Source organism: Miscanthus floridulus, chromosome 5, assembly GCF_019320115.1.
Source record: "Miscanthus floridulus cultivar M001 chromosome 5, ASM1932011v1, whole genome shotgun sequence".
Taxonomy (NCBI): domain Eukaryota; kingdom Viridiplantae; phylum Streptophyta; class Magnoliopsida; order Poales; family Poaceae; genus Miscanthus; species Miscanthus floridulus.
In genome coordinates this window covers 46369134-46384261 of record NC_089584.1, presented here as the reverse complement: position 1 = coordinate 46384261, position 15128 = coordinate 46369134, and the positions used below count along the sequence as shown (strand labels likewise).

Below are 15128 nucleotides of genomic sequence, written 5' to 3'. Positions count from 1 at the left end.
TATTAGCATATGTTTACTGTAGCATCACATTATCAAATCATGAACTAAGTAGTCGTAATCTGTGCAATTAGTTATTTTTTTAGGCTATATTTAATAATCTACGCATGTGTGCAAACATCCGATGTGGTAAAGACTAAACTTTAGAGGAGGAACTAAACAAGGCCTAAACGAGCCATCTAGCCAAGGGCGTTGGGTTTCTAAGACAAAATAAATTAAATAAAAAAGTAACAAATTTGTGGCTGCTGGGATCCTAGCCCATGTCTCCACGGTCAAAATGCGAAATTCTTGCCACTAAACTACAGCCACAACTTGTGTTCAGCCTACCTATCAATTATATTTATTTTATATTGTCACAGGAAAACAAATTATTTACAATACATTAAGGCCGCCAATGTTCGTGAAGGCTCAAACACAGTCACAAAGTCACAAAGTTCCCAGATCAACGAGGTAGAAAATGAGGTCAAGAAACGTAGTACCACTGCTTGTAATAGGTTTTTACATGGTCGATGCCTTCGACACTATTTTCTGTGACTACGATTATAAAACAGTCACAGCATAAACTCTGTTAAAAATACTCAACAAAAATTAAACTTTGGTCCATGTGTCTTTATTCCTCCACTAAGAAACTGTGCAAATAATACCACCACTATTGACAACCCAAACCCAGAATAAGGTCTTTTACATTCGTTTGACACCAATTACGAGTGAGTGACTGCCAAGCTCTCGGAAAAATGAGCTGCAGCCGACAAGGAACTATTTCAGTTACACGAGACATCAAAAATCAAGATTTCTTTGATGCTACTATCCAGCACTAGATGCTACATCTGAATGGTCGTCACTGAAATTATATTGCTCATAAACTTGGAACAGGATCTCTCTGCAGGGTACAACTGCCCCAATCTTGATGCAGGCAAGAAATGCACCTGACAGCTTTCTATGGAGGCTGTACACTTCATCCGGCGGTGGGGTCAGCCTGTGCTTCAACATGGTAGCCCCCAGATTGGAAACACTATGTGTGATATTATTCGCTCGAAAATCGTGACCACCTGACTTTGAGAACGGCACACCAACCATAAAGGCTGCTTGGACATGAGCATCCAGCATAACTTCTGGTTCCATGCCAGTAAGGAATCCGAGTCTGCGGGACATCTCTAAGACACCAGTCCGATCTCTATTTGCACAGGCAACTACCTAAGAAACAATAGAACAAATCAGATACCAACCATCTACAAAGTGTTTTGGAAAAATTCTGATAATGGACTCTGGACTCTGAGACAATTGAAGTATGCAGTAATTGTCGTTTCATACCATTCGTAGATAATCATCTACAAAGTGTTTTGGAAAATCACGGGCTGCTCCAAAGTCAATCAGATTAAATTTCCTTGTAGCATCATCGTACAGAAAATTACTCCAATTTGGATCAGTCTGCAGCAAAGTAGTAGTAACTAAAGATCAGCATAAATGAGTAGTTTAATCGAAAGGTTTTCAGTGTTGACATCACCACAAATTATAAATTTGATGGAATTTTACCATGATGTTAATTATACAACCAGTCAACTCTAACTACTAGTTATTTAGGAATTTAGCAGATGGGATGACAGGTGGCACATGCCTGCATGAATCTGAAGACAAACAACTCCTTTATTGTAAGCTCAAGCAGTTTACAACCAACATAATTGCGGGTTTCCTGGCTTAACTGAGCCACCTTATCGATAGGAACCCCTAAACCAGCAAGTAGATAAAGCTGTTAGGATCTCCAGTAAACATATACTGATTCAATTCATGAAAAAACTGTATGAATTACAAAGCACAGCAACAAATATATGTTTGAATCCATACTGCAAAATAACCAGGCTTCATAAACTCCATAACAAACATCCTCACCTCTCTCTTTGGTTGTACAGTTAGTGCTGGCAATGGAAGAGGTAGGAAACCTCACACAAACACACACTCATGATCAATGTATACACAAGGAAGTTGAAATGGATAAGCCACATTCACAAGGATCCCATGCAAATTTCTGGGATTATTACAATTTTTAGTTGAGCAGAGCTCAGCAAATTGTCATTGTTATTAACTGGTAACATCAAACAATAAATACAAGGCAAAAAAAATCATAGCATTATTACTCAAAAGTAGAAAGACCTGGAACAAACTCTGAGGTCAGCACTTTCTTGCTAGACAATTGATAAATGACCTTTGGGACATAATAGCCATCACCATCACATAGCAATTCTTTGTAACGCTTCTGGTTACTTGCTTCTAGCACATAATCACACTCCCTTGCCAGCTCCTGCTTTGCCACCTGAATTGTATAACATGAATATCAAAGAGCTTATTTCTTTATGTTTATCAAAGTGTTTTTTACTCTGTTACCAGAATATAAGATAAAACATAGAAAATATCAATATAGACCAGTAGACAGCAACTTGCTTGATGTGACTACTGAAAATTCCATAAATCTTTTTGGGTTTTCTTTTCATTTGTATATTAAGTAAAGATCAACCATTGTTCATGTCATACAGAAAAGAAGCTTATAACATACTCATATGTGCAGCACTTCACAGTATCTAGTCTATGTTTGCACAACAATTATAATTTTGACAGAAAGAATAAAAAAAAGCAAAAGTGTGCTGAGACAGCAGGCAGAAATAGGACGAGGAAAAAAAGAACAGAATGAATAATAAATATTTCTATCAAAATAATGAAGGAAAAGATTTACCTTCATAGTTCTATCAAGAAAAAGACCTTTAGGAATGAGGTTTGTGTAAGTTAGAAGTAGCCTAACATTTTCAATATCACTTTCTATACTATCTGCAACCCCAGGGTATTGTATTTTCATGACAACATCTGATCCATCCTTCAAAACCGCTCGATGGACCTGGTTAAAATTAAGAAGAAATGATATATAAGCAAAGGATATGGCTTAACAGTGAGAGCAGCACCCAACAACATATTTAGTATAATAGAGTGCTGAGGTGAATGCTCAAATTTCACAATTAGTGAACTTTCTAGCATAGATAGGGCAACTTTCTCTGTGGAACCAACCTGCCCGATGCTAGCTGCAGCTAGCGGTTCATAGTCAAAACTCCTCAACTTGGAGTTCCAGTCAGGACCTAGCTCGGCATCAAGGACTGAATTTAGCTGCTTCCTTGGCATAACATCAGCACCTTGACGAACAATATCAAGAGCTGCCAACACCTACATTAAGTTGACCAAAGATCACTTCGAATACACTTGGACATCACAAGGCTATGGCAAATGAAGCATCAAACAAAAGGATGGACCAAAACTGTGGCATCAGAATTGAGATACTACCGGTGGAGGTACAAGGGATTCGTCCTGGATGCTCAGCATCTGCCCCACCTTGAGCGCTGCTCCCCGCATCCTGCAGAGCGCAAGCGCAACACGCTCGGCATTCTGATCAGACAAGAATGGGGAGAGAGCTGACCGCTTGCCCTCTGTGTCCACCGGGGTGCCATACATCACCCGACGAGCTGACTCCTGAAGAGTACCCCACGCTAGCCCGGCGCCCAGTCCTGCAAACCTTAATTTTCCAGCACATCACCAAAAAAACAACACAATTCATTCATCATCTCTCCAATTCAGATGGAGCATAGACTCAAACTGAAACGAACGTGCATTATTTTAAATTTCAGTTGAATGGATATGAGTTCGATAGCTTACCCGAGTGCTCTGGTAAAGGGCGTGGATGGAACCTTCCGTTCCCGCAGCCGCCGCCTCTTCTCCCCAGGCGCCGCTGAGGGCAAAGGCGAGGGCTCAGGAGGAGGCGCCGCGGCTTCGGGCCTGTCCGCCGCGACGGCAGCAGGTTCAGCTGCGACGGCGACGGTTGTACCAGTTTCGACGGTCTCCTGCGTCCGCGCGGGGTGCGGGGCATCTTGCGCCAGCGGGGGCGGGGGCCGCTCGAGTGCATGATCTTGCGGCGTTGTCGTGGCGTCATCGTGGGAGAAGTACACGACGGAGGAGGGGCGGGAGGATTCGGTGGCGGGCAGCGGCCCTGCGCCTGGAGGGGGCGGCGGGCGGCGCGGGGTGCCTCTGGTGAGGCCGGCGAGGTCGGTGGCGGCAAGGAGCGCGGACCTGAGGGCGTCGCGCGGGGAGGTGCCCCGCGTGGCCTCGCGCGCGACGAGGGCGACGCCGTCGAGCAGGCGCCGGAGATCCCTGGACGCCATGGGAAGGGAAGGCGTGGAGGCCCCTGGACCAGGAAGAGAGAGGAGCTGCGTGGAGGCGGCAGGCGCGGCGAGACTCACACGGCACGGCACCCCTTGGTGTTGGGCCCCTCGTAAATTTCACTTTATTATGGGCCGCTTACGTGGCTTGTTAGCTAGGCCGAAGCCCATCAGTGGTCTAGTTGCCTCCACGACGAGGTGTACACTGTACAGTGAGCTGCCTAATTAACGAGCAATGAGGAACAGTGAGTTACCTTTCTTATCATTTTTTTATAAGAACTCAAATATATTAAGCATTAAAACCAAAGTACAAACTTTTGGGAATTTCCATCCCAAGAACTAACTTGTAACTCTATGGTTACAACAAGAGAGGCAACACAATGACTTGAACCAAAGAGCACGATGATAGCAGAACACCTTGGTCCGGTTAGAGGAGAACTATACTTCTACCGATGCAAATATAGATTGTAAGGAAAATGAACCCTAGGCCCATTTACTTTGGATTTTGGTGTTTGATAACCAACACAACTAAATTGGACTAATGGATTTACAAGTGATTGTTTTGTAGTTCAATAGGATGCAAAACGTGACTTGGACGAATGCGACGTGATGATCCGATGATCAACACCTCAAGAAAGACATGAAAATGCATAGAAGACATACAAGGTCAAGCAAAGTCCAAGCACGAAGATTGGAACCAAGCCGAACGCAAGATCGCGAAGAAACGAGCCCCACAGAGGTGACCGGACGCGGCCCTATCAGTGACCGGACGCTCCGATCAGGTGCCAGGCAACAGCAGGCGTCAGCAGCTGTGACCGGACGCTGAGCGAAGCAAGTTACCGGACGCACCGGTGACACTGTTCATCATCACAGTAGTGTTTTCAGCGTGACCGAACGCAGCAGGCTGGACGACTGGACGCACGAAGTGCAGCGTCCGATCGATTCTAGAGATGTTCGAGAGCGGCGCCAACGCGACCGGACGCGTCCGGTCGATGATGACCGAACTCTAAGCTGAGTCCGATCAATGCGCGTGCTCCAATGGTCGGGACGACCAGACACGGCCGGTCAGGACGTGATTAGCATCCGGTCAGTAGCAGAAAAGTGGGTTTCGTCCCCAACAGCTACTTTTTCAGTGGGGCTTATAAATAGACCCCCAACCGGCCATTTGAGAAGTGTTGAGCTGAGGAAATATACCAAGGGTGTTGTTACACCATTTTAGTGATCTCCACTTACATAGTGCTTAGTGATTCATTAGGTGATTAGCATAGGTACTTTGCGAAGTGCTTAGGTTGATTAGACCACCGCTTATGCACTTGCTCTAGGTTTAGGCCTAGTGTTTAGTGAGGTTTGCATATCTCTTACCACTCGGTGTTTGCACGCACCATTGTTCTACATCGGAGGGGCTTGTAGTCTTGCGAGATCACACCAACCGCGTTTGTGGTGTGGCCATCGCCGTGTACCGGAGGGAACAAGGCCCGTGACATTTCAGCCGAAAGCTTGATAGTGAAGACGGCGAGGAGCATCCGGGAGAGGCTTGTCGGAAGGCATGTCGGAGACTCACTTGCGCATGGGGAAGACCTGAGTCTATCCATGGAGATACCCGACCGGTAGCTTGGCCCTTGCGAGGGATTTCTTGCGAGGGGCTCCAACGAGGACTAGGGGGAAGCTTGCGCGCTTCTCGATACCTCGGTAAAAATACCGGAGTCATCGACGGGAGTTTGCATATCTCTACCTTACTCTTTAGCTTCCGCATTTACATTGTTTGCATAACTCATTTTGCGGTAGAGATAGCAACACACTAGCAAAACTGTAGTTGCACATTTAGAAAATTTATCTTTTGCATAGGTTTTGCTAAGGTTAGAAAAAGAGGCCATAGTTTAGAGTTAGAGTTTTAAGTTGCCTAATTCATCCCCCTCTTAGGCATCACGGTCCCCTTTTAATTGGTATCAGAGCCAGTTGGCCCAATTTGGACCTTTGGCTTCATCGCCATTGAGCCGACGCTAGTTAGAGTGGTTGGGATGGATACCTCTAGACCTCCATACTTTGACGGCACTAACTTCTCCTACTATAAAGCTAGAATGGCTTATCACCTTGAGGCGGTAGATTTAGGTGTTTGGAGAGTCACTCATGACAGGATGAAACCCATTAAGAATCCCGATAAACCCACAAAGAGTGAAGAAAAAGAAATTCATTTCAATGCTAGAGCTAAGAATTGCTTGTTTGAATCTTTTAGCATGGATGTGTTTAACCAAGTGTTCACTTTAAATACGGCACATGAAATTTGGTTAAAACTCCAAGAGCTCCATGGCGGCACAACTAATGTCCGTGAGCAAAAATATTATCTAGCTAAACAAAATTATGATTCCTTTGAGATGAATGATGATGAGCTTGTTCGTGGTATGTATTCTCGTTTGAATCTAATTATCAATGAGCTCCATTCAATAGGATTAACAAAGCTAGATGATGCGGACATCGTGAGGAAGATCATCTCCATGCTACCACAAAAGAAATATAAAAGCATCACCACCATTCTTCTCAATATGGAGGACTTGAGCACCATGACCCTAGCCATAGTCATTGGCAAGATAGTGGCATTTGAAATGTCATGCAAGATGGGTCAAGAAGAAGCATCTTCATCAAGCAAAGACAAAGCTCTCACATGTAGTGAGAAAAAGAAGATGAAGGGCAAGCTAGTTGAGACAAGCTCAAGCTCAGGCTCCTCAAGTGAAGATGAAAAAGAAGAAGAAGATGATGATGATTCAAGTGATGATGATCAATCTTCCTCCTCCACCTCCGACCTTAATGAAGAATCAATCAAACTTATTAACAAGGTGGAGAAGATGATCCAAAAGCTCAATGTCAAGGGTGTGCCCATCCAAATTCAAGATTTCATCTTCACCAATCAAAGAAATGAGCAAAGAAAGAAAGGATGTTATGGATGCGGCGAGTTAGGGCACTTTGTGGAAGTTTGTCCAAACAAGCCCACACCTAAGACAAAGAAAAAGGCATGCAAGGACAAAGCCCTCACATCAATAAGGTCATGGGATGATTCTTCATGTGAAGAAGAAGACCATCACAAGAGGCGAGGGCACAAGCACTCATCATCAAGCACCTCTCATGTGTGCCTTATGGCATGAGGTAACAAAAAGTCTATCTCTAGTGATAGCGATAATAATAGTGATAGTGATGATGAGCTACCTTCTTATGATAAAATTGTGTAAGAAAATCTTAACTTTGCTAAAGTTTGCACCAGTCAACAAAAGAAGCTTGAAAAATTAAAAGAAAAACTAGATAGCTCACAACAAGCTTATACTACTTTGCTTGAACAATATGAAACTTTTGCCAATCTTAGTATGGAGCTATCTACTAAAATTGAGCAATTTGAGACTAGTGCAAACACAAATAATTACACAATCAATAATGAGTAACTTGTAAAGAAAAATTAAAAATTAAAGAAAAAGTTTGCTAACTCACAAGATGCTTATAAAAGTTTGCTTGCTAAAATGGAAACTATGTGCAAACATTGTGATGAGCTAACTAATAAAGTTGCTAATCTTGAAGCCATCAGTTCTACCCCACCGAGGCACCTAAAAAGAAAGGTTCAATTTTTGACATGCCTAAAAAGGATGCCTCTACTTCTTGCAATGATTTATGTTTAGACTCACCCTTGTGCAACTAAGTTTGTGTTGAGAAAGTTATTGTAGATACATGCATACAAGAGGTTGCAATGGAGAATGAGCAACTCAAGCAAGAAGTGGCTTGCCTCACCAAGGACTTGACTCAAGTGAAAGGCAATATGAAGCAAACCCAACTTCATCAAGATAACACCGTCAAGGGAGTGAAGAAGCTTGATGAAGGACAAACCGTGGTTTGCTACGTATGCCACAAGGAAGGCCACAAGTTCTATGAGTGTAAGGTGAAAAATGGGGGAGGAGCAATGAAGAAAGAGAAAAAACAAACAAGCAAGTTCTCCAACACCTACACCAACAAGGTGGACAAAAAAGCCTCCACACCTTATCTCTTGAAGAAGAAGAATAATGACAAGGTGGTGGCCATCAAGGTGAACAAGCAAGCCAACATGGGGCCAAACATGTTTGGGTGCCAAAGGAGATCATTTCCAACATGAAAAGCACCAAGAAGGTTTGGATCCCGAAAGAGAAGTGAGAAGTTCGAGGGACTTTGGGGAATTTGGAGACTTGGCAAAGTATGGGTGCATTTTATGGGGTGCATCACATTGGATCATGTCAATTGCCAAGTGGGTTAGTGAATACTATGGACCCAAATTCCCCTTCCCATGATAGGTAACTAGATTTAATTTCTTGCAATTTCAATTAGCATCTAGTTCCTTTTCATGCCTAGGTTTGCATTTGCATGCTTAAATCTTTTGTCATGCATACACTAGGTAAATCATATGGTAGGCTTGCTCGGTTTCACTCTTAACCCTTGGAGCAAACCTACATGGTTTAAATTGTTTAGGAGCAAGGCACTTAGCTTGTTTTACAATTGTTCATCTAATATGTGCCAAAGTCTAAATTGTAGATAATTTCTCCTGAATATCACCTTTGAAAATGATTCTCACATTCATGTGATGTCATCTTTCAAGTGGTATTTTTTATTCTAAAATCAATGTGCATGTCTTCTACAAGTATTCCATACTTGTGTGCATAAATTAAGGGGGAGGTTACTCTACAAGTTGGATGCTTCGAGACTAACACATTTTCAAGCTTATCATGTGTGTAGTAGTCTCATTGCAAGGAAAATAGAGTCCCCGGAGTTAAGCATCATACTTCTAATATCTACCACCTATTGCAAGTGGTATAAATCAAACTGGTTTTCACATGTGGTATTTCTAAACTGATATTATCATGTTGATTTCACTTTGGTATTTATATTCTATCGGGTTCATAAACCCAGGGTCCCCAATGGACCCATTCCCCTACAAAAGACTCGGCCTAGCAGACGGCGTCGTGACAACACGCGCCTTTTGGGCCGGCCCAGATACATAATGATAGGCTAGGGAATGACCCGATCCCCGACCAGAAGGCCTGGCTAAGGTGGGGACACAGTCCGACTCTAACCTCCTTTTTCGACCAGAGATACACCGGGCCTCTGCTTGTGATTCGTCGCCGACCAACATGGTCGGAGCCGACTGGGAACGGTCGACCAGGGACGCCCGCTCGGTAAGGACCCAAGGATCAGGCGGAGCAGATAAGGTAAGGCGCTCAAGTCAACCGCAATACCAAGGACCGTACCTGCCATACCCTACACACCTATAGAATAGTGCCACTAGGCCATGCCAGATGGGTACTATGCAAGCTTCCAGGCGTGTCAGAACCCACCCAAACAGTGTTGTGGGCGTCAACATTTGCCTTACAGTATTGTAGGCACCGACATTTGCCATACCAGGCGAACATGGTAAAACCTACCACATGCGTCTAACATAAACAGTATTGTGGGCACCGACGACCGTCTCGTACCCGATAGTGTGGGCAACAAGACTAGGTAGCACACGTATCCATTCTCTCTCTCTGACTTATAAGGCCATCCCCTTCAACTATAAAAAGGGATGAGCTCTCTCCTCTCTAGAGGACGCTCTCAGTGGCTGATTATTCGAACCTCAATAGCTCTAGAACTCTAAAGTTACATAGAGCATACGCTCTAATACTTAGCGCATGTTAGAGCCCTAGTCACTCTAGGCCCTTTGGTTCAGAGTCTGACCGGGCCTTTAACACACCCCTTCTTATTCCTACTCGTTTGTAACCCCATAGCAAACATCAAGCACCTAGGCTCAGGAATAAAGTCACCGACCGACCAAAATTAGACGTAGGGCACGTAGCTTGAACCAGTATAAATCATGTGTCATTGAGTGTTAGGCCAAATCCGATCACAACGTACGGTAAAACTATAAATATTTACTTGTTGGACACTTTTCACACCGACAGTTAGCGCCGTCCGTGGGGAAGACACCGTGCATTCACGCTTTTGGTCATTGGATGGCCCACCTATGGCAGAACCGCCCGAAATAGCACACTTAAGGAGGCGCTTGTCTTCCACCAGACACTAAGCACCCCAAAAGCAAGCTACAGCGGGCGGTATCCGTCGGGCACACCCTAAGGGAGAACCCAAAAGATCCACATTTTCCCTAAGGATCCAATAATGAGAACGAGTTACAATACTTAATCCATTTCATACATCCAGAGTTCATAAAAATTATATTATTACATTTCCAAAGGCAGAGTGCAGAATATTAAACAACGGAATCAAAAGTAAACATCTAGCGATAAAGAACGAGGATCCGTCTGTGCCCACCAGAAAAATCCTCCACACAATGGTGCTCTACAAACATTACCTGCAACAGGGTAAATAAACCCTGAGTACACAATGTACTCGCAAGACTTATCCGACTAGTGAGAATAATTTCCCGACTCCAAGGAATATGATAAGCTTTAGGGTTTGCTGGTTTCCTTTTTGTAGTAAGCAATACTAATAGTGAGTCCTTATTTATGTTATTATTAATAGCCATATTAATTTATTATCTAGCCATTCTATGTAAGCACTTGTTCTACTTTCAAGCAAGAGTTGAGCAATCAGTTCCATTTCATCACCTTCCATCTTTCAGTTCTTACTACGATGCTAGAGTTTAGACAAGCCATACCAGATTTTTCGGCGATTCACGAATCAATGCCCCCTGAAAGCATCTAGGCCCCTAGTTGGATTTCGGTGATTAATGTCAATACAAGATTACTATGACTAACGTGTGTTTTGCAGAGGCAATTAAGTTAGGTCATGGTAATGGAGATCGATTGGGCAATCGAGGTGGTCATGCCCCTACGATGGAAATCATTTTGGTTTTCAAAGGATTGACGACAAGGTTAAGGATGACTAGTTCTAAGTGTTGATTGGAGTTGGAAAGATACTTAGAGTAGTTTAGGACTTTGTTTTTTCCTTTGGCCGTACTATTAAGGGGGGTATGGACGGGTAGCTTGACCTAGTTGAGTCTAGTGAGTTAGGTGTGGTGCACACTTGTTTAAACTAGCTCTAGGTAGCTCCTATGAATGCCTAAGATCCTTTGGAGCAAACTTCATTCACATATGTTCGAGAGTTAGAAGTGATTGGAGGGTCAAATGCTGACCGGACATTGGCTCCGGTGCGACCGGACGCTAGCCGCAGGGTCCGGTCAGTTCATTTGATCAAGAGACTGTGTTCGGTGCGACCATACGCTGGAGAGGTCAACTGACCGGACATTGAAGTCCAGTGTCCGGTCGACTCCAGTAAGGTTCTAGAGAAGGGAATCTATGACCGGACGCGTCCGGTCAGTACTGACCGGACCCTGGGGGTTCAGCGTCCGGTCGAGTACAGTAAGGTTCTAGTAAGGGTTTAATGCGATCGGACGCGTCCGGTCAGTGGTGACCGGACCCTGCCAGCGTCCGGTCAACACATTTTCACTAGTTCACGGGTTGAACTGACCGGAGCGTCCGGTCAACATGACCGGAGCGTCCGGTCACCCCGCAGAAGCTCATAACGGTTCGTTTTTCAGGCTACCTTATAAATAGAAGCTCTACTCGTGTGTGGAGTTACTTTTGCTCATTCCAACAGCTAAGAAACATGTTTGTGAGTGCCAAGAAGAGCAAGGTCCTAGTGAGGTGATTGAGATTTGAGAATCCAAGAGAGTAGCCTCATTAGTGAATCAAGAGTAGCAAAGTGTGCATCCATCTTCTCATTAGGCTTCGCGTGGTCAAGTGAGAGTTCGTGCTTGTTACTCTTGGTGATCGCCATCACCTAGACGGCTTGGTGGTGATTGGGAGCTTGGTGATCACCCGGCAGAGCTTGTGGGTGACCCAACTCAAGTTGTGAGCGGCTTTGGGTGATTCGCCGTGACGGAGTGTCGAAGAATCAACCCGTAGAGAGCACTTGATCCTTGCTCGGATCAAGGGGGAGCAACACCCTTGCGTGGGTGCTCCAACGAGGACTAGTGGGGAGTGGCGACTCTCCGATACCTCGGCAAAACATCGTCGCGTTCCTCTCTCTCTATTTACTTTGAGCATTTACTTTGAGCATTTACTTTGAGCAATTCAATACTTGTCTTTATATTCATAGAATTGTCATGCTAGAGTAAGTTTGGAACATAGGTTGCAAGTCCGTTGTGCGTTAGGTTAATAGAAACACTTTTCTAGGCACAAGGGGTTAATTGGGCTAACCATAGGATTTGATTATTGCAAGAAAATTTAGAATTAGCCCAATTCACTCCCCCTCTTGGGCATCTTGATCCTTTCAATTGGTATCAGAGCCTCGTGCTCATATTTTAAGCTTAATCACTTTGAGCAAGATGTCTCACGAGGATGGACCTCCTCCTATCTTTGAGGGAGATGACTTTCCATATTGGAAAATCCGCATGGAGGCGTACTTAGAAGCTCTAGATGTTGGTATTCTTAGAGCCGCCTCTCAAGGCTTCCTAAAACCTCAGGATGCTACTAACCTACAAGGCGATGAGGTTAACTATGAAAAATGGAATGCAAAGGCTCGAAACACCATCTTGAGAGGCCTTTGCAAAGATGTGTTCAACCGTGTAAGGAACCACAAAGACGCCCATGCACTATGGTCGGACGTTTGTGCGCTCCATGAGGGAACCAAGAGTGAGCGTGAGGAACGCTATCATCTTGTGATTAAAAAGCTAAATTCTTTTGAGATGCTTCCCAAAGAAAGTGCTAATGAGATGTATTCTCGTTTAAATGTTCTTGTAGAGGAAGTCAATGGGCTTGGACTTACTCAAATGTCATCATCCGATGTTGTGAGAAAGATCTTGAGTGTCCTCCCCATTGACAAATATGGGCACATTGTGACCGTGCTACATCAAGGTGATCTTTCCGCCGCTACACCGACACAAATCTTGGGAAAGATCAATGCTCATGAGATGTACATGCACATCACGCCACAAGATGGCTCATCCTCTACAAAGAAGAAAGAGAAGGACTTAGCATTCAAAGCTAGCCAAGATAAGGGCAAAGCAAGACTTAAGTATGAGAGCTCAAGTGATGAAGAAGATGATGAAGAAAGTCTTGCTCTCATGGTGAAGAAGACTGCCAAGATGCTAAAGAAGCTAAATAAGAGTGGCATCAAGTTTGACGGCAAGAAGAAGAAGTTCCTCACTAGCTCAAGAAGAAAGCCAATCTCCGAGATGGATTGCTACAATTGTGGCGAACTTGGCCATCTAGCTCATCAATGCACAAAGCCCAAGAAAGACAAGTTCAAGAATAAGAACAAGGGCAAGAAAGATGACTCAAGCAATGAAGATGAAGATGAGAAGAAAAAGAACAAGCCATACAAGAAGAGAGATGGCAAAAAGAGGGACTTCTACAAGAAGAAGAAGAGTGGAAAGGCCTACATCGTCGGTGATTGGCTCACGGACATTGATTCATTAAGTGGATCATCCGATGATGATAGTGACAATGAGAAGGTGGCCGCCATTGCTATTGATCTTTCATCTTCACCGCCACCACCGCTATCATCCTCTACACACCTATGCCTTATGGCCAAGGGTGAACACAAGGTATCAAATGATGGTGATAGTAGTGATGATGAACATGCTAGTGATGATGATAGTGATAGCAATAGCGATGATGATGATTCACCTTCATATGATGATCTTGTCAAAATACTAAGAAAATACACTAAGATCATTAGAAAGAGTAGAGCTAAAAATGAAAAGCTTGATGCTAAAAATGATTCACTTTTAGCAAAATATGATACATTGGAAAAGACTAATGATGAGCTTAGAGAAACAAATGATGCTATATCATCCAAACTCAAGGAGCTCAAATTTTCTAAGAAAGAGCTTAAAGATAAACATGATAAACTTGAGTGGGTGCATAATGAGCTCATCACTAGCCACAACAAGCTAAAAGATGAATACACTACTCTTAAGATTAATCATGATACTCTTGTTATTGCTCAAGAATTTTTACCAAATGAGCCACATGATGCTACTAACCATGTTGTTAAGATTGATATAGCTACATCATGTGATGATTTATTTGATGAGAGCATTGAGCAAGGATCTAGTAGCAAAGGCAAGCAAGTGGTTGAGTGCAATGACTATGATGAGTATGTCAAGCTCAAGAATGATAATGAGAAGCTCATGAAAGATCTTGAAGAGATGAAAAGCCACAACACCATTGTGCTAGAAACTCTTGATCATGACAAAGAGTTGATCCTTGAGAATGAGAAGCTCAAAGAAGAAAACAAGAAGCTCAAGGAAGAGAAGAAAGATGATGCTCTATAGGAAGAAAATAAGAAGCTCAAATTGGAGAAAGAGCATCTCAAGATTGGGTTGAGCAAGTTTGCTAGAGGCAAGCACCTCCAAAGTGAGCTACTTATGAATATCGTCATGAAGATGGATAGAAGTGGCATTGGATATGTGGCAAGTGTAGAGAAGAAGAAGGCTCAAGCTCAACAACAACAATCAAAGCCAAAGCCAAAGCCAAAGAGATGTTTTGAGTGTGGACAAGAAGGCCATTTTGCTCATGAGTGTCAAACTCCACCGCCACAACCCTTGCTCAAGCATGCTAGACCCTTTGCTTTCAATGCTCACTACATGCTTAGAAAAGATTCTAGTGGAAAGATGAAAGTCATGTTCTTAGGACCCCCTAACAAGAGTAGGCCTAAGAAGATTTGGGTGGCTAAGTCACTTGTTGAGAAGGTGAAGGGCCCTCAACAAGTTTGGATTCCTAAAGCTTGAATCTCTTGTGTGTAGGTGAACTACAAGACCGGTGGAAGTCATTGGGTTATTGATAGTGGTTGCACTCAACATATGACCGGTGATCCTCGTATGTTCACCTCACTAGATGAAGAGGTAGATGGACAAGAGAAAATAACATTTGGAGATAATTCAAAGGGCAAGGTTAAAGGATTGGGCAAAGTGGCAATATCAAATGATCATTCCAT

The 15128-nt window shown here is 43.6% G+C and overlaps 1 protein-coding gene across 2 annotated transcripts; it reads right to left on the bottom strand.

Moving 5' to 3' along the window:
* Positions 1–455: 455 nt before the first annotated feature.
* LOC136452111 (protein ABC transporter 1, mitochondrial-like) lies at positions 456–4277 on the bottom strand. 2 transcript variants are annotated; one of them, XM_066452752.1, is made up of 8 exons: positions 3688–4277; positions 3319–3547; positions 3049–3201; positions 2723–2881; positions 2146–2305; positions 1613–1722; positions 1309–1425; positions 456–1191 (listed from the first exon to the last, which is right to left on the bottom strand). In XM_066452752.1, exons 1-8 carry the CDS (start codon positions 4188–4190, stop codon positions 802–804), a joined length of 1821 nt encoding a protein of 606 aa, XP_066308849.1. In that variant the 5' UTR covers positions 4191–4277; the 3' UTR covers positions 456–801. The 2 variants fall into 2 exon arrangements, with proteins under 2 accessions (XP_066308849.1, XP_066308850.1); XM_066452753.1 differs by having other exon boundaries at positions 3319–3539; positions 3688–4104.
* Positions 4278–15128: the final 10851 nt, after the last annotated feature.